Genomic DNA, 25,279 nt, shown 5'->3' with positions numbered 1-25,279 from the left:
GAACGTCATCTACTGAGAGGGGACAATTATCGGCAAACAAGGAAGACCACAATCAATGCGATACACAATATGATGCATGATCATGACATGGCAATATGCTGTGATTTGAGCTAATGCAACTAGCAATGATTTAAATGAAGTTGGTTTGAACGAAAGGTTCAAATTCAAACTCCATATGTGATTATTTAAATGCCAACATTTGATTTGACCTGATCAGCAGGCATAAGTTGCTCAAACATGCATGGGGATAGCATGAATGGATAGATTGGATTTTTCTGATAATTTTTCATATATAATTTATTTAATTCTGAGCTATGGATGATTTTCTATGATTTTTTAAAGTTTAAAGCATTTTCTGGAATTTCTAAACCTTTCCTGATTTATTTCAATTCCAGAAAGACTTTACTGCGTTAGCACTGCGTCATCATGACGTCAGCAGGTCAACAGGGCGCGGTCCAGGTCAAACCTGACCTGTGGGTCCCGTGTGTCAGTGTCATAACTAACTTAACAGAGTTAGTAAGTGTTAGGTTAGGCACTAATCTAGGTTAATTAGCGCTAAACTAATCTAACTAATATTTAATAGGGGCGGCCCACACGTTAATGGGTCAGGGGGGAAGTCAAACCCCGGTCAAGCGGGGTCAAACCTGCCGGACTTGGTCCACGGCTCGTCGCCGGTGAAGCCTGAGACGACGGGGGGCTCGGAATTTGCCCACGGTCGACCAAATCGACCGCGGTTTGGTCCTACGCGTAGCTGGGGCTCGCGCGCATCTGGTAGGCCAAGCGGGAGGAGCTGCGGTGGTCTGAGTCGATGGCGGCGAGCACGAATGCGGCGGCCAGAGTTCGGCATCAGCGGGTTAGGCGCTACGGCGCATGGGAGGAGGATCTGGTGGGTGTTCTCGGCTCCTGGGAGTGTGCTGAGGACGATAGCGTCCTCGGATGCGACGTGTGTGGGCTCTCGCCACGGCAGTGACATGGATGGCGGCGAGCAAGCTTTCGGTCATGGCGGGGCTATGGCCTAGAGGGCGAGCACGACCAGGGGAGAAGGGGGAGACAACGCGGGTGCTCACAGCGCGTCCGACGGTGTCGTCGGCGAGGTCGGCCACGGTCGGGTTGCTGCGAATCGACGACGTCGACTGTCGGTGCAGAGGACGAAGACAACGGCGATGGCGGCGCTGTGGGGCGCTCCGGCGTCGTTTGGCTCGGCGGAGACGAAGAAGAGGTCGGTGCGGAGCTCTTGGGGACGGCAGAGGGGCAAGGGGGTGGCTGTGGCCGCATGGCAGCGAACGGCGGCGACGAGCGCGTCGGCCATGGCGTGAAGAGAGCGAGGGGGCGAGGGGGAAAACTGAGAGAGGGGTCTGTGGGTTCCAGAGGCCACGGGGTGACGATCCCAGCGTCGCGTTGGCCAGGGAGGGGCCAGGCAGGCAGCTGCGTGCCCGCGCACGCGAGCGTCGTGCACTGCTTCCCCTCTGCCTTCTGGCGAGAGGAGGAAGACAACTGGCAGGGGAGGTGGCCGGGCTGGGCCGGCTTCAGCAGCAGGCCGCATTGGTAGGCGCCGGGTAGGTTCTCTCTCTCTCTCTTTGGTTTTTCTATTTATTTCTGTTTTCTATTATTCCGTAACTTTAGGGCTTTATTAATAATACTAAAACAACCTCAAAATTCATGAAACTGCTCAAGGCTACTGTTTGGAATAATTCCAACAGTAAACAATTAAGTTCATGAATATTTGAACATTTAAAATATTATATAGCACTTAAATGCCCAAATGCAAATAGCATATGATTTAATTCAGTGACCCTCTGTTGTCCTAGAAAAGTGTACACCATTTTTGTCAGAGGTTCTAGACCAAGGCAAAGATGACGAACATTTTATAAGGGCATTTCAGGTTCATTGAAAATAATTTTAGTAAACCCTAGTTGGTTTCAGGGGGGTGCTGGGGTTTCTGTCATCCCCATTTCAAGTTTCTAAGAAATTTAAACATGATGCACACATGAAGGGCTAGCCTAGGACATACCAGAACTAGGGATGTGACATGTAGATGTGCTTGTGTATCCATAGGAGACGCATACATTTGAACCCCAAACAAACTTTCTTCTTCTTTTTCTTGTTTCTCAGGTTGATCTCCAGGACATGGAGGTGATGAAAAAGAAGATAGAGAAGAGCTTAGAATAGGTGTAGTCTAGATTTTGGTTTAGTTTTTTTCTTTTTATATTCATTTAATATAATGTAAATATTTGAGAATTTTGTACCTTGTATAATTATTAATAAAGCTTATGGTTTCATAACAGACTGTAAGTCTTGTATAATTACTCTGTATTATCCATTTCTAATTCACTTTGAATTATTTACTTATCATGATAAAGTTGGAATCTTCGGCCATCTGGTGTTGCCGTCGGCATAGATGACCACCAAGATGACCCCAGGCGGCGACACGTGGCATAGCTATGCCGACGGCAAACCGGCACGTGTGTGGATGACTTTTGACGGTCGTGTCATCTACTTTTTCGCCGATGGCTCGAGAAGACCGTCGGCATATGTTTCTATGTCTACGGCTTTTGTACACCGACGGCCATCCAGGCTTTACTGAGGGAATCAAAGACGACGGCTGTATGCCGACGGTTTTGAGGCCTTCGCCGACAGTTTTGGGGCCTTTGCCGATGGCTTTGGCCGTTGGCATACACACCGTTTCCTGTGGTGCTGGCACACTGCAAGTAAGTCCTCGCTTGGTGGTGACCGTCGTTCTATTCCTGCATTGCCCCCTAGGAAGATTTCTCCCAAAATCAGAGAGAGTAATGAAGCAGAGACATTGTTGGGTGGTGATGCACACAAAAATAGTGTTATCCTGCCATCGTTATCCACTCCTTTGAAGTGTGATGGTTGTGGTCAGGGTCACCCTGTGGCAAATTGTCCTGACAAGAAACCCTGGGAGTTTACTCCTGAATTCATGATTACTTTGGGTCTAATGAATTTGGTCAGGGCTTTTTCTCCATCCGTGAGGTCTGTTCTGAAGCAAAGAGCTAGATGTATAAGCATTTGAGCCTTTAACAGATAAAATCCATATGATGTGATTATGTATAACTATGTCCTTTTCAGAATCAGTGATTCGAGAGTTTAACATCCAACTGCTCAAACAAACGAGATATATATACAAAACCACATTATTGAGTTCTATTACAGTGCCATTGAGCATCTCCGGGCCCTGACTGACTAAATTCTGGAGCTGGGACATCCATATATTGCCCTACACCAAGAATTCTTAACATCCTGAACTACTAATTAATTTCTGTACAATGACTTATTCCCACCTCATCCAGCGGGACAAGAATTTACACCCGACCCAACGTGTGTATTCACAGAACCAACCAAAGTAAAACTAAATTCACATTCAGGCGATCGCTTTGTACCACGGGCCATGGACCTTCTCCGAGACCGTGGCCACCCTGATGAGCACTTCAGCCGCCTTCACCACCCGGTCGGCGAGCTTCCCCGCGCCGACGCGGCGTAGGGCTGCATCCGCCAGCTTCTGGCCCTTGGCACCGCTGCCGCCAAGGAGGACCCCGCGGAAGGCGCAGTGGACCGCCCGGGAGACCTTCTTGAAGACGACGTCGTCCGCTTGGAGGCTCTTCAGGAGCACCCGGGTTACTATCTGCCTCCTTGCCTGAATCTTGGCGTCCGTCAAAGAGCCGGCTGACGCCGACGCGCTCATCATCGCCTCCACGATCTCTTCACTTCCTGCCTCCGGGGAGTTGTCCAACAACTTCACCAGGGCGCCGAAGAGTTCTGAGATGACAGTCTCCAGCTCCGGAGGAGTGATCTTAGAATTCTCACTCATCAGGACTTGACGCAGGACGAGCATGCTGCACAAACAGTAAGTTCAGTTAGCACACATTCAAGTTTTAATCCTGCAGACTAGACTAAAATAACATGAGTTTAAGATAGTAGTTTACCTCGTAGACATCACAATCACTTCTTGAAATTGGCCCTGCACGGCCCTCAATCTCAGAAAGTTGAGATGGAAGCTCTCAGGAGTTGACTGCAATTGTAATCCCTCCATACCACTAATAAGCTGCAACAGGCCAACCCTCACAAGCTTGTCAATCTTTTCTCCCTTGCATTCAGGTAAACCTGAACTACCTGCTGAAGCTACAGCAGCTGCTGGAGCTCCATGGCCAGCTCGGAGCACTGTAACAAGGGGCTGAGCCTGCCACAAAGGATTAAACTAGTGTCAGGAACCAGATAACAAATAGAACGCCCCTATGCTGCTGATGTTGTTAGAAACTTACATGATTTGCTGCTGGAAGAACTGAAAGAGAGCCCAGATGTTCGCTCCATTCTGCGTCCACGATGCTCTTTGATGCTGAAATCCACTGCAGAGTTACAGGGAGAGAAGCTGACGCATTGGCAGGAGGTCCATAGCGATCGCCGAAAGCCTTCTGCAGGTACTCCACTCCAGCAGAGCCTTTTATCGTCGGTTGCATCAGCTGAACATATGCCTTGCTCACTTCTACTTGCAGTTGCTGTATATAACAGAAAAATGTTAGAATTCCACTGCATAAAAACAACTGCAGTTAATTATAGGACAAGTTTAATGTATTAACACACTCAACACACCTTTATTTCTTCCAGAGTGAAACGCAGGCCCTTGATAACAGCAATGACGAACGAGCTGACTCCATTATCATTATCTTCAGAACTTGCAGCCAACTCGCTCAATAATTTGTCATGACTTGCCTTCATCTCATCATCCTTTGCCGCAGCAGACAGCTTTCTGACCATATCCAGAGAGTACTGCAAAATCTGCCCCAGATATTGGGTGTCCTGGGAGCCTGACTTGAGTACCTTCATTTGTACAGGAACAAAATTATGTCAATGTTCCATGAATAAGAAAAAAAAATAAGGAACACGATGACAAACTTATATATGCAAAACACTCGGATCTTACCTGGGATAGAATTTCGAGGTCAATGTTCTCACAGATTTCCTCCTTCCATTCCTTGGGAGCCAAGTCGTGCAATGAATCCCTCACTTCCTTTACCAGGTTGATCAGTTGGCTGTAGTCAGGTTTGTCTCCTCTCATCGAGTCGGTAACCACATCCCAGAAAGCTTTCTCCATTGTTTCCCTCACTTTGTCTTGGAAATCCTTCTCAATGGTACGAGCATCATTAGAATTGCCAGCAATCGCACCACCGTCCTCATGAAGCATCTCATTGACCATCTGCTCATTCTCTGTTGGCAGATTCACTGGTGATGTGCTGCTTGATGCTCCAGAAGCTCCAAACAGGGATCGCACAACAGACCTTGATCCTTCAGCATCTGTTTTGGAATTCATATTGACCTCAGTAGGCGGGAGCTTTCCAGATGAATCAATGCTCAGAGGGGTAGATACGTTTGCAACAGGTGCTGCCAATGGACTTCCATTCTCCTTCGCTTCAAAGAACTTTGATCTTGCATCGGAGAGAGCAGAGTCCATACGCTCGATGCCTGCATCACCGCTCAAATGCTGAACCTTCTCTCTTAGGAGTTTTTGATCGTCAGAAACCTGCTTCTGAATCGCCTTCATATCATGGGTGAGGTTGTGTGACTGCCCGTCGGCAGCTAACTTGCATGTTTGCATCATTGACAGCTCAAGCTTGCATGCAGCCCTAACAAGATCACCCTCCAATGATCTTGCATCTTTTACTTTCCACACCACAAATCCGTAAAGATAGGTGCACCACGCTTTGTCAAAATTAACCAACTGAGTCTTGAATTTACTTTGACTGGCAACATCATAAGACTTCTGGCAACTAGATGATTCAGCAGCATCAAGAGATGGCTGCCTTGAGGCTCTTCCTGGCCCCTCGAGTATTGTCTTAACTAACAGCTCAAACTCCCTGACAAAGTTTGCTGCTGACTCCATGAGTAGCTTCTCTTGCTCACCATCTCCACTTAAAACAGCACTAGGATGAGCCAGGATCATGTAAGCACAGAGTACCACCCTCAGTGAATATCTAGACAACCTGCTTGTTTCAGAAGTTCTTGCTGGCCTTTTTGCTGCAACCCTTGTTCTTCCGTCTCTACTCGGAGGTGCCTTCCTCTTTGGAGTCGCAAGGCGTTTCAGTAGATGGTCAATATTTTCTGCAGATGATGAACTTGCTGACTGACAAAGAGTCAAACGCCTCTCGAACCGGTCAAGTAATGCCTTAGTAGCCTCAAGAGCTGTGGGAGATCCCATCAACATAGCTAATTCCTCAAATGGCATTGACTTCACAGATTTTTCATTAATTCCCAAAGCATCATAAGCTTGAGCTAAGGCAAGTGTTGTCTTCCTGGACTTCACAAAACTTCTCCAGCACCTACAATATACGAGAAGAAAACTTCAATTAACTCGAACATGCAAATACAATCAAATGGTTAGAATTCAAAGGAAAATTTAATGTATGAGAGTAATACCTTGCAAGCTTTCTTGAAAGAAAATCTGCATGCTTGATGTAATCGGCATGAGCAGAACTGCACGGACTTCCTCGCTGCTTCAAATATTCAGCTCTCTTCCTCTTGGCCTGTTCAATAAGATAACAAATCAGATAAGAAGCAGAACAGGAGAACTAAAATTGTAATCAGCGTATGTATCACAACACATACCCTCTGAAGTTTGCTATCCAGATGTTCTTTCAATTTAATCCTGTCTGCTTCTCTCTGGCTGCTTACAGTCATGGCTGCTTGTTGAATATGCATGAGCCGAGCACGAGCCTTCCTCCTCTCAGCTTCTAACAACGCCAACCGTTTCTTCTCAGCAGCAGCACGCTTTGCCAGGATAGCAGATCGCACCCGCTCTGTATACTTGCTCTCAGATGTCGCCTTCTGCACGAGAGACCTCTCTGTTCTCTCCTTCAGTGCGGCCCGCTTCTGCATATCTGCATGCAGAAGGCGCATACGGTTTTCCTCTGCCTGTCGGACACGAGACTCGACTCTAGTCTCAAGTTCCTCCTTCTCCTTCTCAAACCGCATTTCCACATCATTCTTCGCTGCTTGTCGGAGTTCATCCAACTTGGCTAACCGGTTCTGTGCCTTTGCCAAGAGGCTTAACCTTTTCTGCTCAGCTGCCTGAAGCCTGGCTTCAAGGCGCTGTCCGTAATCTTCCTCTTGAGACGACCACGATGGGCTCCGTGGCTTCTTCCTTGCTTTGCAGGATAACCAATCGCGGAATTGCTGCAGAGAAACAATTGAAAATAAGTTAATTTGATCAAGCATGTATCGCTAATTCACTTCAAACTTACTTTTTAACCAAAAGAACACATAATTATTTAGTTGTTTCTACAGCTCCTGCCAGGATTACATCAACCAACAGAACTACAGAAGTTGCAACTAAAATTTCAGCGGTACAAGTTACTTCTAAGCAAAACAAAGTGGTCGATGATGAAAGCAAACTATCCTACCAAACTAGGATAATTCTCCTACCACCGAAACAACCTGAAATCAATTTGCTAACTCAAGCAGTTAGAACTTACAATAATTTCACCTTTATTATTTGATTAAAAAAACTTTCCATTTTTACTGGAGACTCGGAATAAACCGATGCAGACAACTAAATTAATTACTAACATTTCCTGTTTACGCTTTCACCGAACTACAGATAAAATTGAGACTATTTCAATGGGGGGAAACGCTTCAATTCAAAGACCAGAAAACTCCAAACTAGAAAAGAAAAGAAAAACCGGCAAAATCCAACAGAAAAGCAATTCGTGACACCCGTGAGACCAACTTCAGCTCACGACTACCTACCGCCGAAACAATTCCCAAAGAATGTAACTCTGAGTCTCCGACTCCCCCATGAACAGGCTCAACCAAAAGAATTCTTTCACAAGTCTAAAGTTACTGTAAATTCCTTCAAAAACAGCACCACTTTCTTATTAAAGTAATATAAAATTACATACCAGTTCTACAGCAGGACACGCAACTATCATTTCACCAGTAAGGTGGGAACCACCGACGAGTATAATAGAAGGGGAAAAGAAGTAGGCCTCAACACTTCGAGTTCACAATTTCACGCCCCGCGACTTGGCAATCCACCGTGAGGAGGAAGAAGGGGAAAGGGGGGAAATAAAGGCAGGAAAACCAAAGGTACCAGACAGGGACCCCTACCTGCCTCCGGTGGTCGGCCTCCTTGAGCTTGGCCTCGATTTCCTCGGCGCTGGCCGGGCCGCCGCCGCCGCTGGCCCTGCCCTCGAGCAGCCTCCTCCTGATCCGCGGCGGCACCCTCGCGGCCGCCCCCTCCTCCGCCGGTATCTCCATCGCCACGGGCTCCCTCACCCCCATCACCGCACCGATCAGACTCCCTCGCCGATCGAACTCGCCGGCGAATCCCGCAAGAAATCGCCTCGCTTTCTCCTCCTCCTCCCTCCCTTGCTTGCGCCGCTGCTTTACTCCTCCACTTGTTTCTCCCTTATTTTTCCCCTCGCCTCTCGAGTTTAGTTTCTTCCGCGCCGTTCTGGGTGCGCCACGCGTAGCGCTATATAGGTGCGGTACCAGGTACTCTCCGGGGGAAGCGGTTTCCCGAATCGCAGAGCGGATCGGACGCTCGGGCCGGAGCCGAGACGGATAGGGAGGGGCGTTTTGGTAATTTTCGGGGCGTTAGGCGCTTCGGGACGGTTCGGCGGTTGGGTCGCGCCCTTTTTCGGGGCGTTGGGTTGACCGAATTGCCCTCCCGGCGGCTTTGCTTCTCCGTGTCCGGGTTCAGACAAGTTTGATTTGAGTTTCACTAGAAAAATAGAGAAGGTTTGATTTGAGTTCCACTAGAAAATTAAGAAAGGTTTGATATGAGTTCGACTCGGAAATGTGATCCAGAAGTTTGGTTATCGGAGCATGCATACGCGTATGAGACTGTTTTCAATGGTTTTCTTAGCATATTACAATCGAAGCATGCATATGCATTTTACTTCCCAGTTCGGTCAAGTTTGATACGAGTTAAAGCTCAAAAAAAAGTTTGATACGAGTTCAACTAGGAAAAAAAAGTTAGCTTTGAGTTTGACTTGAAAATGTGATTAAGAAGTTTGATCATATAGTATATATTTTTAGGGACCGCTTTTGTGTTGACCAACATTAAGATTGAAATAGTCAATATAAGCTATCTTTGCGATAAAATAACATTGCAGTATTACAGCTTCACATTGCTGATTGTACAACTAGAAATATGAATTACCATCCTAAAAACAGGGGCCAATACATAGTTTCTTTCATTAAAAAGTGACAATGTTTTGTTTCAGCCGATTGATCCAACGCACCGAGGCATCGATCGCACACTCATCCGATGGATAGCAACCCCGCAAAGGACAGCATTGTAACTTGACCCAACTTAATCGCCCGTATATCCATGAATACTCTTGACCAGTCGATCTTGTCGGCAACCTCCTCCCTATGCTATGCTACAAGCGGAGACACCATTGTTGCAAGCCACACATGACTGGCACAACATGAGGGCGTCCTCATTGTAAGATGGGCATCGGAGGTGTAGGTCGGGCGCTGCATACACACTGCTACATGTCAGGTTGCTGGTGCTGCTCTGCAAGTCCAGACACGAACTGCTATAAGGGGAGACCATTGGTGTTTCAAGATAACATTGTCGGTATTGTTGGAAGTTGGGCGCTCAGTGCTACTGTGGCCCAACCACGCCATGTTGCAAGGGGAGGGAGAGTGGCCATAGGGATTGGGGTGGCTGCTTGTGCTACGCCGAACTATGACCACTAACACTATCGGACCGACGACGTCGTGCTGTGAGGGGGACGAAACCAGTGTGTAGGGCAGCAATGTCGGGGCTGCAAGCGACCAACCGCCACTACAAGTTGTTGTCGCTGCTGCAAGCCACCACCGTTTGCTGTGAGAGGGGAGGTGTATGTTGCAAGGGTGGGAGGAGGAGAAGAGAGGGACGGTGAGGTTGATTAGATGGTCGAGGCACAAGATAGCAAATGGGTGAAGGAGACCGATCACTCCTAGATACCGGTCATACTCTTTAGGTTGTTGACCCCGGAAAAAAATTGTCCCCATTTTTCTTGTGAGTTTCTATATAGAAAGAGACCGGTAACAAGTGAATCATTCTTGTTAAAGTAAATGCATTAAAGATTGTTGAATTTGTCCAACTAATTAAACCAAGCCACAAAAAACTATGCCCACTGCCCCTCGTTCTGGGACACATCATAGGCTCTTTTTTTTGGTTGGTGGATTGTGTTACGTCGAGCGTATATTTATATCTACACTATAATAATAGCCACAAAAGCGATTAAAATGAATCAAAAAACACTATAATAAAATTGATAAAAGATAACAAGCCAACGCATAAGTTTTTACTACAAGTTCACTTCAGTGAGGAATAACTCAGTTATCTATAATTGTTAAAGTAAACTAGATGGTATCCTTGTGTTGCCATGGGAATTGCTTCTAATATATTCTGATTACATTTGGTTAGATGGATATAAATATATTAATTGGTAATATAAGAACTAGAACATAAACTACATAAGATTTTTATAACTATAAATATTTATTGCATATAAGTAACATAATATGATTAAATTATTTAAGTATTTTTATATGCATGGTTGTATGTTGAGTCTTGCCATTTTCCATTAATGATTGAATGTTAAGGTGACATAGTAGCATGTTGAGATAAAACTAGTGGTGGCGAGCCTCTTGAGAGAAAGTTGTGCATGTATTTCTTCCTCTCGAAGAAAAAACCTCAACTTCATCTTAAAATTAAAAATAAAACTTTCTCACAACATGTGAACATCGCATGCATCTCAAAAAGAAAACGGAAAAGCCTAAAAACGTTCTTAAAATGAAAAAGAAACAAAATTCTCACTTTCATCTTTCAAAAATAATCTCAAAAAAAACTTTTCTCAAAAGAAAAAATGGCCTTAATTTCATCTTCCAAAAAAATCAAAAAGTTCATCAATTTCATCTACCAAAAAAATCAAAATGTTTTTTGCCATGGTCAACCAGCATGCGCCACGTGGCCGTGCTGGTTGGCCGCAATCCGCCTGTAGCTTAATGTGTTTGATATGTTAGTGAAGACCACTCACTTAGTTACATAGGATTAGATTATTAATGTATTCAATAGAATAGAGTTTGTAATGTACTCTAGATAAATCTCTAGATAGGATCAATAAAGCATACACCTAATTACACAAAATCTCATTGGCTCACACGATATCAACTGCAAAATCCTAGACCTAGCTCGACCTCAGCTTTCACGTCAGGTTGCCACCGAGGAGATTGATCTCCTTTAGGAGATGTGCATGAGTGCATCCCATACCTAGGGTTCATCCGCATGTCACCTTGATCGGATGTCTAGAGAGTTTTTCCCATTAGTAGATCAGGTTCTTTCCCATGGTGTCTCTGTTTGGACTTCTGATTTAAGATATGTTTGAGTTTGCCTACCGTCTATCAACCCTTCGTGTTGTACGTTGGCCACCTCCACTTCTATGCGCCATGGCGAGGCATGTGGGGATGCATGCCTACGCCACCTCCCAGTTGCTTCGCATGTCCGTCATTCTATGTCGGTTTATCATCAACATCATCGATCACCACCATCCACTTCGCCCTTGCCACATGACAAGTCAGATCAGCTATTCACATGCCCCGCCGTAGGATCCCATTAAGGTCGGGGCATATCTAGTATGTGCGCATCTCCGCAACTTGAGCAACAGGTTGTCGCCTCATTAGCCCTTCAGGCCAATATATCATGGCAGTTGTCTTCGCTTCCGACACCGACATGCCTTCTCATTCACGTAGGTTATTTTTGGCCTCTCATCTCGTTGCTCTGACTCACAAGCTGCAGCTACATCGCCCATTCGGGTCATATTGGTGCCGAACACGATCCTCCTTGTTGTTCCCGTGCACCGGCGTATACCTTAGCACTTGTTGTGTCACCTTCTGTGCATGGTCTTTGTCACGCCGCCGGGCTCTCCCTCACCTACTTCGAGCTTCATTCTTGCACTTCTACATGCAATCAACATGGCCCCTTCAAGCTACTGTTGGTTTTGCCTATGACACCTTCTTTGCCTTTATCTAGCTCAAACTTGTCGCAGCATCACTATCTCTTCCCCAACTACTTCGTCTACTCTAAAAATCGTGGGCTACATTGCACCTTCTAACCCCGCATGATACTGACAATACCAACGTGTACCTTCGTCCAAACATGTCTTCGGGCCTGGCAAACCCATGCGGCACCTCATCTACCACACCTTTGATAGCATTTTCTTTGACATCAACACCCTCTCGACATCTCTCTCGGTCACGCCATCATCTCCCTCTTGGTACATCTCTGCGTCATTGACTCCATGTCGCTTCCTTGTGCCCACAACTACACATGTGGCTACCTCAACATTGGCTACTCCGACCTCGACATCAACCATGGGGTTCACTTGCATGGCTCCATCTTCCTATGTTTTCGGCTACCTCAACATCAGCACAAAGAGCTATTACCTCGTGTGGCCACCTCGCCGGCTTCCTATATAGTCCAGGTGTTCGTGATGCAACATCATCCATGATACTCCCGCTACGACCGTGGGGGTGTGTCAACTCGTTGGTTTTCTGCTTTCGGTTGTTTTCTGGTATGACCATCTACGATGCCCATATTGTTTGCGAAGGTAGCTACTACTACGATTGCGGAGGATGTTAGGGGAGAGGATCTGTAGCACGCAGGTGCGGGGCCATGCAACCCCCCTTTTTTTGGCTTTCGATTTTTTAATCTTTCATATGTTTTGAACCAAAGTCCCAAATTAAATTGTGTTTGCATATTCGTGTTTCTGGTGACGAGGGTTTTCAAATGAGATCCATTTCGAATACATTTGTCAAGTTTGTTTTAAAATTTTCATTAAGTTCTGACTTCTGAAACTCGGTACAAGCGACCGACAAAATCATGAGTTTCAGATCCCGCGACAAAAAAATGTTTCAACTTCTGAAACTTGGTAGAGAGTGACCGACAAAAAGTTTCATAACCCGCGACTGACAAAAACACAAGTTTCAAAACTAACCTTAAAACTTATTGTGTCCTCGTGTAGGATCCAACAGCTTTACAAATCGCGAAGTGATCGGGGCGGCTGGCGTGGCTGGGCAGGTGCGTGTCCTGCGATTTTCGAGGGTGTTAGAGTATATATAGACCCATCTTTGCATTCGGTGAAATATAATTTGTACTCCATCTCCTACCTTTGGGATAGGTTTCTGCCTTCCAAACCAAATAATGCTCTAGACCATTCGAGAGGCTCAATACAACACATGTCTCGCTGTGAAAGTCCTCTTTTGATCTCGAGCTCATGTGCTCCCGCATGAACAACAAAATCAAAAAAATAGTAAAAAAAATTCAAAAAACCGTATTTTTTGTGATGAACATTGATGAATGTTCTAAGTGCGTGCAAAGTTTTAGATTGAAATGACATTCGTGAAAGTCTAGGCAAAAATAACAAAATCGATGCTCCAAAATGCTTCCAACAATAGTCTTTTCGGACCATTGATTTTATTTTCTTCGCGCAGACCTCCACGGATGTCATTTCGACCTGAAATTTTGCACGCAGCTAGAAAATTTGTCAATGTTCAGCACAAAAAAAATACAGATTTTTTTACTGCTTTTTTCGATTTTATTGTTCATGCGGGAGCATATAAGCTCGAGATCAAATACTCCATGTCCGTCTCGCTAAACTAATTCTCGTGAGTGCACAATAGCACATTCAAATAATGTGTTGGACCTTGGTTCCAAAAATACATATTGTCCATTGGTCACCTATACCAGATGTTTCTGACATGCAAGACTGCAAAATTACTTTTTGTGCTGGTATAGAGAAGGAAGAGACCTTTCTTTTAGCAACTGACATTTTCTGTTTGTAAAAGAACTATTTTCGGCCTCTTGACAAGTGCATGTTGTTTCTAAAGTCTATATATACTAGTACAGACGCCAAAGATCCGAGCGTGGACATATGGTCGCGAAAATCATCAACGTGTAGTAGTAGTACGGTACTTTAACCTTACCATAAGCTTCATCAAAGGATGTGTTTGTTTTAGGATTTTGTAACGTAACCTCATTACGCTGGTAACAGATACCGCTAAAATATGTTTGGTTCAGTCGAGCCGTAATCTGTTAACACAGGTATCAAATCCGGCCTAGTACAAATCTGATTACGCCCGAAATCCCCTGTATCAGAAACCGTCGCTTGGCCCCAAGAAGCCTCTTCCGACGATGGCGTCTTCCTCGTGGTCTCCTCCGCCTAAGGCGCCGCCGCCGCTGGACCTTGACGGCCGCCGGCGAGCCACCGACCACGGGGAGCTTATACAGGCACATGGCTTCGCCGGAGTGGGAGCGGCCGCTCCCAACCACGCCGGCCGTCCGCCTCGTCGAAGCCACCAGTCAGCGGCGCATCCACCTTCGGTCACGGCAGCCGGGCGCCATGAATGGAGGCACGGGAGGTAGGATGCCATTTTGGCATGGGACTGGAGGTCGAGGAAGCACATCAGGAGCTAAGTCGGTGACATCGGCTGCCATCCTGGCCGCTCCGATCAGTCGCTGTAACGCCTGTATCTAGCTCCTCGCTGCGCTATGTGTAGCAGCTAGCCGGCTGCACAGGCCAGGCCATCGCCTACTGATCATTGGAGCATGCATAGACAGAGGCGAGGTCACGAGGAGCGCCGCTGTCGGCCACCGCTGGAATTAGTTAACAAGGTTTAATTTTCGCCCATACCGTTTACAGTGACGGTGTAATTCCATTACGTTTACGTTTACGCCACTGCTCACGAACCAAACACCTCCAAAGTGAAGCAGCGTGTCGGTGACCAATGGATCGCACTGTGGATTCGAATCCAACGAAAGAAAAAGAAAGCCCGGTGGTTACTCAACGGGTGACATCTCGTGGGCGTCATCACTTTCCTGACTTGGCCCCATTTTAGTGTTGGCCATGTTCGCCGTTGACACGCGGGACCGATCTCCCTGTTGCCCCACCGGTCGGTGGAACGGAGTAGTTGGGCACGCTGCTTGTCTCCCGTCGTCTGGAGAGAAACGTGGCGCGGAGAGAACATCGTGCCGCCTTGGTGAAATTACGCAGGTAACCTCGGGAGCCTTTCTCCATACCGCACGTGTGATCTCGCTCATTCTCCGTGCAACCAAGTAAACAACCACGGTTAAAGCGTGTCTTACCTGCCGTATGCGAGGTTGTATTTTATAATGGATATAAAGTACTAGTAGTATATATACTAGCTTAAGTACAACGGTCTTGGATCATGTGCCATACTCAGCATCTACAATCGGACCCATATGCGCCCCATTTCGAAATGTCCGGTCAGTGTTCGAACAAAGAAACGTCACCCAACTGTAGTTGGACCTCGCAATTTAGGCCCAAATGTCCGGACTATCGGTACCCCATACTCGGTTCATATCTGGAGTCGATAGAGGATGCTTAGCACGCCCGGACACACCTGCCACGTCGGATTCGACAAGCCAAACCCACCCCAAATCCTTTCAAATTTGACTTTAAAGAAGTCCTCTTCGACTGAAACCTTCCTGCCCCCGTCCTCCATTTCCCGCCTCCGCCCATCCGCCCACCTCCTCCCTTGCTTGCCGTCCTTGTCCGTCGTCGCGGATGTCGCTGCCAACAACCCAGTCCACCGTCATGGCCACGGATGATGCCTCCGCGGAATCGGTTGGCCTGATGGCTCCTTGCAAGCCAGTCTTGAGATGCCCTTCGTGTTCGTTGCTGAGGACATGGACTACGCCGTGACAACCACCAATATGAAGGTCGTGGCCGCAGGGGCAAACAACTTGTCGAGAGATCCCAACTCCGTCCCGCCCTCCCAGTGGACTGGCATCCCGGAATTGAGCTTGTCGCAAGCTGTCGGTGATGCGTCCGCGGCAACAGACTCGCCGCAGCTCCAAATGCATCGGGCGACATCACACACTGCCGCTCCGAGCATGCCCACAACATATTCGAGGAACGCCCGACCAAGACTCGATACAATCTTTGCCCCTTCAGTACTTGCAATCATTGATTCTTTTGTTGCACGCACCATTGGATCAAACTTTTTGGATGATAGTTAAATTGCGATGCATATTGTAGAAACAAATATTGCATGACATGATAAATGATGGTCAAGAGTCTTTGCCATTCACCACGGAGGATACCAATTCTCGGTGTTTGAATTTGGGCAAACATCACGCACTAAAACAAAGAAGAAAGTTGGTGTGAAAGTAGTGAAGCCCAGAGGTCCGGCGTTCACACAATTGAAGATGTTTTGTTGTGTGAAAGTTGGTGTAACACGAGCATGGACCCAATATGTGAAATCGAGTAAAAAGCGAGAAATATTGGTAAAAAATTCATAAACTTTTCCATAAGGAAAAACACTATATGGAGCCACACCCAATTGTTACAACTGTGTTCGATGCTCTCTCCGACATAGATGGTCACTCATCCAAGAGGCTGTGAGCAAATTTGTTAGTTATCTTAAGCAAGTTCTTGGCCAGAACCAAAGCGGCATCAGAGTTCAAACACATACAACTTTGGCGCCAGCATTGTACCATCAAGTGGAGAAGAAGACATTCACCTTTTCACATCGTTGGCTGAAATTGAATGAGTAACCCAAGTGGCAAACCGTGCTCAAGGATATTGAAACGCCACGAAGAAGATGAAGAAAAACAATGTGTCAAGCTCTGCTCAATTAATTGGAGTGGATGAGGAAGGAGAAGAAGAGAATGGTAGCGCTGACTTGCAACCAACCGTGCCCAAGAGAAACTTGCAGATGGGAACGAGTGGGAGAAGGAGAAGGGGGCATGTGAGGGGGCAACAAGCAAAATGTCCGCCCCTTGGATGGGCATTTTTTATGCCAAGGAGGTGAAGAAGGAGAAAATGTACAAGATGTTCATTGATGTGCAAAGGGAGAAGATGAAGTTCGACCGGGAGAGGTTGATGTTGGAAAAGAACAAAGTTGAATAAAAGAGGCAAGAGAAAGTTGCAGAATGGGAGCTTGAACAAACAGTGACAATGCATAGTCTTGAGCTCAAGAAAGAGAACTTGGAGCTTGCGAGAGATGCGGAGGAGTCAAGGATCATGTTGCGGGACATCAACCTCTTGGTTGATGAAGGGAAGAAGTGGTTGCTCCGCATGAAGAAGAGGATCAATAACCGCGAGATTGAAGTCATCTATTCATTTGTGTAGGTTTATCTATATATGAACTATTGAATTTTATTTTGGCATGTACTTAATTTATTCGGTCTACATTATCTTTGCATCATTGAATGTATGATGAATTTACGTTGTATGATCAACGTTGGTGGATTTGCATGGATTTGAGTATTAAGATTTAGAGAGTGTAGTTGTAGAGAGGGCCAAATGAGGATCTCTCCGACGTTGTCCATGGACGCATCCGGTCGCCGTCGGGCGTCCGCTGCTACTTGCAGTTGTAGATGCTTTAAGTATACTAGTAAAAGTTGGGATCAAACGACAAGCACATGTACGACGTCATATTTCCTGCATTATACCACAAATACATGTATTCTACTCTTACTTGAAGTAGTACAAACTATCGATGTTTCTTAAGAAAAGACAATCTGTTGCTTTCCGACAATTAGATTTAAAAATTATATGCAAATGGGTATTGATAAGCTTAACTTGTAATCAAGCTACTACTAAAACAAAGAACTCTACATTTCTCCTGTCATCTTAGCTTCTAACTAACACCTTTAATATACCTTAAAACGCATTAGACACAATCGTGTTCTTCACGCAGAGCGAAGCAGCGTCATAGGCTCCATCATCCTACCAATCGGTTGTCTGCAGTGTTCCAGCGGTGACCATAGCAATTAAAATCAAGCCCTGAAAGTGACGGTGGGTTTGGTGGCTCGTGCCCTGCTCTCGCACGCGTCGGTCGTCCTGCAAGGAACGAATCACCGAATGAACATGAGACAAGGGCAACTACTATACCGCGGTTCATCAAAACGTCTATAAATGTTTGGATTGGTATGCCCAAACAATTTCTATCATTCAACAGTGGACATCAAATGTTCGCGGACTAGTCCAAACCGTATAAATCATCTAAACCGGTCTGGAGAAGTTTTAGAGAAGTCCAAATAGCCTGCTCGGCCCATTGTTAGTTGGATCACACAGTTCATGTGATTTTTTCTCTAGGTTTACATGACCCACGCCTACATGCTCACTCCTGTTATCCAGATTTGATGGCTATGGTTAAATGACCACCTAACGTTGTCCACGGACATGTCCGCGAATGTTTGGGGTGTACATTTTGGGTGCACCATGTTGGAGTTGCCCCAAGCTAAACATACCAAACATGTCTACGCATTATATGTATGTTTCTTCCTTCGCACATACAGCTTCTTGTCACAGATCAATGGCCAAAACTACTGGCTAGTTCGATAACGGAGATGCACACATATCATCGGTCAAATCAGTGGCGGAGCTAGCCAATCAATGGAGCCGGGGCAAAATACAAAGGGATGTGGTTCATGGTCATTCGCCCACTATAACTGATGATTAATTCTTCATCTTCTTCTATAATCAAATGGGAGTTTCTAGGCAGAGCCCGGGCAGCTGCCCAGGGTCGCCGGGAGGTGGCTCCGCCACTGGGTCAAATCGGTATACCCCACTATCAAGAAAAGAGTTGGTCCATCAAGGAACGAAAGTGCGCCAAAAAAATGTTTGGTTTTAAGAAGATTCACCGTGTATCTTATGCAGTTAGGTAAGTGTTCCCATCAACCGTTCAAACGGATATACTTTGCTTGCCAAAATGGAGCAAGAAAGGATGAGACTTCCTCTCGAATGAACTGAACTATCACCAGACCCATATCATCGTCAAGTTTCAGAACAATCCTTCAAACTTGGAGAGTTGGAGTACATAATATTGTTATCACCTAGGATAATTTCGTAGGTACATCCATCCCACGCTCTCCACTGCATGCTACGGTGGCGGCAATTTGTGCTTCAAAAATTCAACACGGCTATCATAGTTGTTTGCATTCATCAGTATTTACTATTCCCTTCATTTGAAAATAAGTGTCATGATTTTAGTTCAATTTAGGGAGTATTAGTTGTGCCGAGTAGAATTTGTGTCAGTCGATTTGCATCTGAGAAGAGTGAAACGCTGAGCTCAAGAAGAGTTCATTGGTTCATGTGTAGCCGACGAGGGTGAGCCGCTTGAGGCGGGGATGACGTAGCTCACCGCGTCGTCACCGACGAGGGAGAGACGGGGTTTGCTGGTTCAAGTTGGAGGGCGTAGGGGGCTTCCCCGTTTTGACGCCGCTCGGCTTAGATGGTGCCTGAGCTCAAGACGGGGACGCCACAACCGACCGATGTGTCGCCGGTGAGGGCGAGTCAGACATTGCTGGAGGCGGGGACGACACTCTAGAACTTAAACCCTAATAGACTAGTTCTATCACGAGAAACCTAATCATTTGAGCTCGGTTTCCTGGTGCTAGTAGTAGCTAGTTGACATTTGACAGTGGACCAAATCGATCGATCACACGCTAAAGCACCGTGTTACACTTACACGCTTATCTACATTCGCCTTGACGCATGACAGTTAACTAAACCATTTGATTTGATTATTAGTTAAGATGTAGCGCGCGTGATTGACTAGTTGGTACTTGGTAGACGTATGTGCGTGAGTGTACCAACCGAAGGCTCCTCTCTTCTTAATAAGTTTGTTGTGTTGGTACATTTGGTCAACTACGTAGTACGCATGTACTTAAATGTAGAGCGACGTGGCAGCAGTACAGCACTGCTGGGATTGCATCGTTTGGTCTAACTACGTACGCACCTACTTATAACGTAGCCACCAGAAGGCACGACATTTGCGCTCCGCTTGTTTATTTCACGTACGTACAACAGTACACTGCATTCATGCACTGCACATGCATGCACCGCGGTCGCTGCTGGTATTTTTATCTCAATCTCTACATGGTTCGGCACTGTAATTAGTATCTGGAATGTCAAAAAGTGATTCGTTCTCATGGCCGAGGGATCCAATCCACAGACGATGAGTTGGATACTTGGCCTGGTCCTGTAACCTTGGCACAGGTGCCAGGCCGCAGGCAAACGAAACGCCATCCCATACCGCTACAAAGTGCAGCGATGATAGCTTAAGCAAAGTATATCTACTCCCTCCGTTCCGAAATACTTGTCTTGGATTTGTCTAGATACGGATGTATCTAGACTCATTTTAGTGCTAGATACCTTCGTATCTAGACAAATCTAAGACAAGTAATTCGGAACGGAGGGAGTAGCTAGCTAGATGTAGCCTAGGGTTTTTTTGCCGGCAAGAATTCTATAGAAGGTAGGCAATATGTTTGCACGCAGGGCGTTGATTGCCTACGATTCGCCGCCATGGTAGCCTCGCGAGTTGCGACGGATCAACAACATTTCCAAGACCTACACACGTACTATAAAACTTGTGTTGGTTGCGTGCCAGTGCCATGAGCCCATGCATGACTCGCGCCAACCAAAGTTACCACCACCCGCAACGGCGGGCGCCATCATACCACACCGCAGCAGCACGGGACAATACGTACGAGCCTGCGACGAGGACAGGCGCGGCGCAGGACGGGCCGGAAGGATGACGAATGAACCCGGCCGGAATCCGCGCGCACGCGTCGCGTCGACCACACAGCCGACCGCGTCACCCTTGTCGCCGGAGGCCCCAAGCCGACAGCTACGGCTAACTAACCCCGTTACCTCAGCAGCAGGAGCCCAACGAAAAACCGCCACTAATAATACGGCCTCCACCATCTCGTTGGAATCGTGACGCTTGCACAGGGTCGGGTGGGGGATCCTCTCCATCTCCATGGATTATCATATCATCATCGTCGGAATCGCCGTGGGACGACCTCTTCCTTGGGCCTATCGATCGTCTATCAATCTACACGCATACGGAATCTTAGCTGACGGCTATCCCATGGGTCCAGCAGCGCTCCCAACTTGCTGTAAAGAAGAAAAACGATTTGCCTTCCTTGTCATCCGTCATTACCGGCCTTGCGTGCGGTGCGGCCCGAACCGTCTTGCGTCCACGCTTGCGTGCGCCCCGAAAGCTTAGCTTAGCTTATCCGCAGCACGGCATCTCGCTCGCGCTTATCTTACTTATAATTACGGCCAGCCTCACGTTTCCGGCGGCGCACGAGTCCATTCGGTTCGTATATGCGTGGCCGATGATCGGACGCAACAGATAAGAATACCCATCATCTCGCTGATTCTCGAGTGCCAGTGCACGCGTCACGCGTGCCGTGGCAGTTGAGATTGTTCCACGGATCATCTTCTTTCCTCTTTGTCTCAACAAGCCGCCGCCGTGGCCCCGGGTGCCTAGGTAGGAGCAGATTCCATGTGGTCCACTCAATACGTGCGTCTGCGTGGCCGATAAACCGATAAGCTTTTCTCCAAAGTGTGCGGCTCTTGCCCAAGGCAACATGCCCGCTACAAGTTGGGCCAATGATTCTGGGGCGGGTGGTGGGAGACACAAGCAGTGCAGCCGAGCCAAAGGAAAGGAACAATGATCGTGATCCTAGGGGCTGCGAATGGACCAAATCATGGGTGTGGCCTCACCGGTCACGAGTCAGCACCCATGATGAAATGCAAAGTGGCACCACTTCCATGTGGAGATTGCTAGGCCGCACACGCGCACCTCCGGCGTACAGTGCTGCCGCACAAGGCGATGTGTAGCCGTGTAGGGCTGTTCCAGATGCGTCAACGTCACAACTCACAAAGAGAAGAGGAGAAAGTTCTGGCCAGGCCCACCACATCCACATGTTATAGTAGTACCACTCTACTACTTGCTGTGGGATACTATTACGCCGAAACTGTATGTTAGGATGAGCCTTTACCTAGCTATACAGATTGTCCGTCATGCTTTTTAGTTAGCCGCCTTGATTGATGATCCCCTCCGTCCGTGGTGCCGTGTCGAGTGTGTGTCGCAGTGGTGGGGTTGCCGGCGTCGACGTTGCCCTGCAATGGTGGCGCATTATGACGCGGTCGCGGCGGCGACCGGGAGAGGAGGGACCGTGCATGATGTCTCCGGCAGGGTGCAGCGGTCACGGGAAGCGGTGGAACCCGCCGGGACCGGGAGATATGCGCCGTGTCTCTCTCTGTCTTGCTATCAGCCACGGGTTTGTCACGAGAGGCCGACGGCGATTTCCTTGTGTTGATGCCGTTTCAGCGGTTGGTCCCGTCCAGGAGGTGCTAAACCATTGTGGCCAGGTAAGGTATGGATTTCTTTTGCTTGCTCCACTGAAGAACGAACAAATGTCTGTGTACTTGTGCGATTATGCTTGTCCTCTAAGAACTGCGAGCTGTGAGTACTGAGTCCTCTTTGCCGATTGCCCGTTCACAGCTGGTGTTTGGGATTTTTGCCTGCCAGAATTTCAGTTTCCATTTGATGCCAAACCAAATGTCAGCGCTCTTTCTCTGCTTGACTGGTGGCAGTTGTCTCTGTAAAAAAAATTCCTAACCAAAGGAAGCAGGCCTTCTCTTTGCTGATGATGACTATTTGGTGGGGCATTTCAAAGAAACGAAATGACCGCATCTTCAATTATAAAGTTTCTTCCTTTCTAAACATTTGTGATCGAATTGTACTTGAGCTGCATTGTTGGTGTCAAAACCGGCGGATCTCAGGTAGGGGGTCCCAAACTGTGCGTCTAAGGCAGATGGTAACAGGAGGCAGGGGACACGATGTTTTACCCAGGTTCGGGCCCTCTTGATGGAGGTAAAACCCTACGTCCTGCTTGATTATTCTTGATAATATGAGTAGTACAAGAGTTGATCTACCACGAGATCGGAGAGGCTAAACCCTAGAAGTTAGCCTATGGTATGATTGTATGTTGTCCTACGGACTAAAACCCTCTGCTTTATATAGACACCGAAGGGGGCTAAGGTTACACAAGGTCGGTTACAAAGGAGGAGATATACATATCCGTATTCCCTAGCTTGCCTTCCACGCCAAGTAGAGTCCCATCCGGACACGGGACGCAGTCTTCAATCTTGTATCTTCATAGTCCAACAGTCCGGCCAAGGGATATAGTCCGGCTGTCCGGAGACCCCCTAATCCAGGACTCCCTCAGTAGCCCCTGAACCAGACTTCAATTACGATGAGTCCGGTGCGCAGTGTTGTCTTCGGCATTGCAAGGCGGGTTCCTCCTCCGAATACACCACAGAAGAGTTTGAATACAAAGATAGTGTTCGACCCTGCAAAATAAGTTCCATATACCACCGTAAAGAGAGTAATATTTCCACAAATCCAATCTGCTGACACGTTTTGACAGCATGACATCATGCCATGGCCCGGTAATTATTCAAACCAATTTTCCTTAACCAGCCCTGCACATAACGCGAGGCGGTTTCTTAACACGTCTTGTCAAAGCAGAGATCGTGTTCCCCTTATTACTGGATTCTCATTAATACAGACGTGGGTAACCCAACCGTGCCTAGGACTCCTAGATTTTAGGCAAGTCCCAAACGACCACGAGGAGGACGTTTGATATTCACCCTCTTTATAAAGGGACAATGATTTTACTTCTTCCCTCCCGTGCTCAATCAAATCCTTTCCCCGCCTCGAGTTCTAACACCCAAAGCCCAGGTCAGGTGCTTCAGACCTTCAATCATGTCCGGATCCAGCCTTCAAGGTCGGTGGATGCCTTCCTCCGTCATGGAGGAGGATATCAAGAAGTTGAGGGAGGCCAGATACCTAACCGCCGAAATTTTGCATAGGCTGCCTGCCCGAGGGCAGGTCATCCCTACTCCCGAACCCAACGAGAGCGTTGTGTTCGTCTCCCACTTTCTCCAAGGACTAGGCCTCGCTCTGGATCCCTTTGTTAGGGGTCTTATGTTCTATTACGGGCTGGATTTTCACGACCTAGCCCCGGATTCCCTCCTTCACATCTCGTCATTTATTGTCGTTTGTGAGGCCTTCCTCCGCATTACCCCTCACTTCGGCATGTGGCTCAAGACCTTTGATGTGAAGCCAAAGATGGTCGAGGGGCAGTACGGAGCGTGCGGAGGTGCTCTAATAAGCAAAATTGCTGGCGCTCCATGGCCGAAGTGCTCCTTTCCAGAGGTGTCCGGATTGTGGCAACGGGAGTGGTTTTACGTCACAGCTCCCCGAAGTGCCAAGTGGGTAGCCGCCCCCACCTTCATTCGGGCCCTCCACCACAACTGATGTCATGGATCAGCGGGGGGCTGAGCTGGGGCCCAACCAAGGACGTGCCCATACTGCAGAGCCGCATCCGAGATCTCTTCGAGGGAGATTTCAGTCTGGTTATGGTAATGCAAGTTATGCTGGTTCGTCGAGTCCAGCCTTGCAAACGTCGGCCCTTCCGCATGTGGGAATTCAACCCGAAAGGACCGCACACTATTCAGAATTTCCTCGGCCTGACGCATGAGGCGATGTACAAATCGTTCTTCGGACCCCAAATAGAGTGTCCGGACACTACCGAGGATGTGGGCCTGAGCAGCAACCGTACCGCGGCCCAAGTAAGTAATCCCATGGCCGAACACACTGTCCTTTTTTTATCATGACATCATTCGGAAGAATCGCTCTTTGATCAGGACTGGATAACAAAGGCGAAGATGGTCCGGTGTTTGGCCCCCCTTCCTGAAGGCTTGGACAATCCGGTGCTGGAAAAGATGCTCGAGCCGGCACCTTGCCTGGTGCCCTCAAAGGAAGATGAAGGGGGGAATAAAGAGGGCGAAAACGGGCCTCCACCGCTACCTATTCCAACCGAGGGAATGGGCGCCTCCGTGAGGGAGGACAACCCAGGAGAAGAATCTGACATTCTCTCGCCCCGGGGAAGGAAGAGGACTACCTCTGATGATCGGAACCAAGGTTTCCAAACAGGAGAAGAAATCTCCACCAGAGGGTCCTGCCTCGGAGGGTACTCTTGCCGCACAATGTCCGCGCAGGGATCAGCCCTCTAGCGAGGTGTAAGTAATCAAAAAGTACTTAATAGTGAAGATATCCTACCTTACTTCTGAGGAAAATAACCGAAGCATTTATCTTGCAGTTCGGATCTTAGCCCTTCTCAGCAGAGCTCGTCTTCAGGAGATCTTCTTCCGGAGATGATGGAGAGCGAAACGCCTCCCCCGGACTCCCCAACTCAAGAAGCGGGCGACCTTAAAGTGTCGTCGCGGAGGGTCTCTCCGGATCCGGCGAGGCCAGAAGATAATTCTATGGCCACCCGAAGTCCCCAGTATCCGGATCTTGACTAGAGCAACCAAAAGAGTCCGGCACCGTCTGGTATGCGGTCGGACGTACTGAGGGATCTGCTAGAGCGAGCGACTAT

The 25,279-nt window shown here is 47.6% G+C and overlaps 1 protein-coding gene across 1 annotated transcript; it reads right to left on the bottom strand.

Annotated features, from left to right (window-relative positions):
• Positions 1 to 3,103: 3,103 nt before the first annotated feature.
• LOC119355216 lies at positions 3,104 to 8,452 on the bottom strand. The gene is made up of 8 exons (XM_037621998.1): positions 8,119 to 8,452; positions 6,619 to 7,185; positions 6,430 to 6,536; positions 4,940 to 6,332; positions 4,609 to 4,836; positions 4,281 to 4,514; positions 3,945 to 4,198; positions 3,104 to 3,854 (listed from the first exon to the last, which is right to left on the bottom strand). Exons 1-8 carry the CDS (start codon positions 8,290 to 8,292, stop codon positions 3,383 to 3,385), a joined length of 3,429 nt encoding a protein of 1,142 aa, XP_037477895.1. The 5' UTR covers positions 8,293 to 8,452; the 3' UTR covers positions 3,104 to 3,382.
• Positions 8,453 to 25,279: the final 16,827 nt, after the last annotated feature.

This window comes from Triticum dicoccoides, chromosome 2A (assembly GCF_002162155.2).
Source record: "Triticum dicoccoides isolate Atlit2015 ecotype Zavitan chromosome 2A, WEW_v2.0, whole genome shotgun sequence".
Classification (NCBI taxonomy): domain Eukaryota; kingdom Viridiplantae; phylum Streptophyta; class Magnoliopsida; order Poales; family Poaceae; genus Triticum; species Triticum dicoccoides.
The sequence above is the reverse complement of the archived record's forward strand: the minus strand, read 5'-3'. Positions and strand labels throughout refer to the sequence as shown.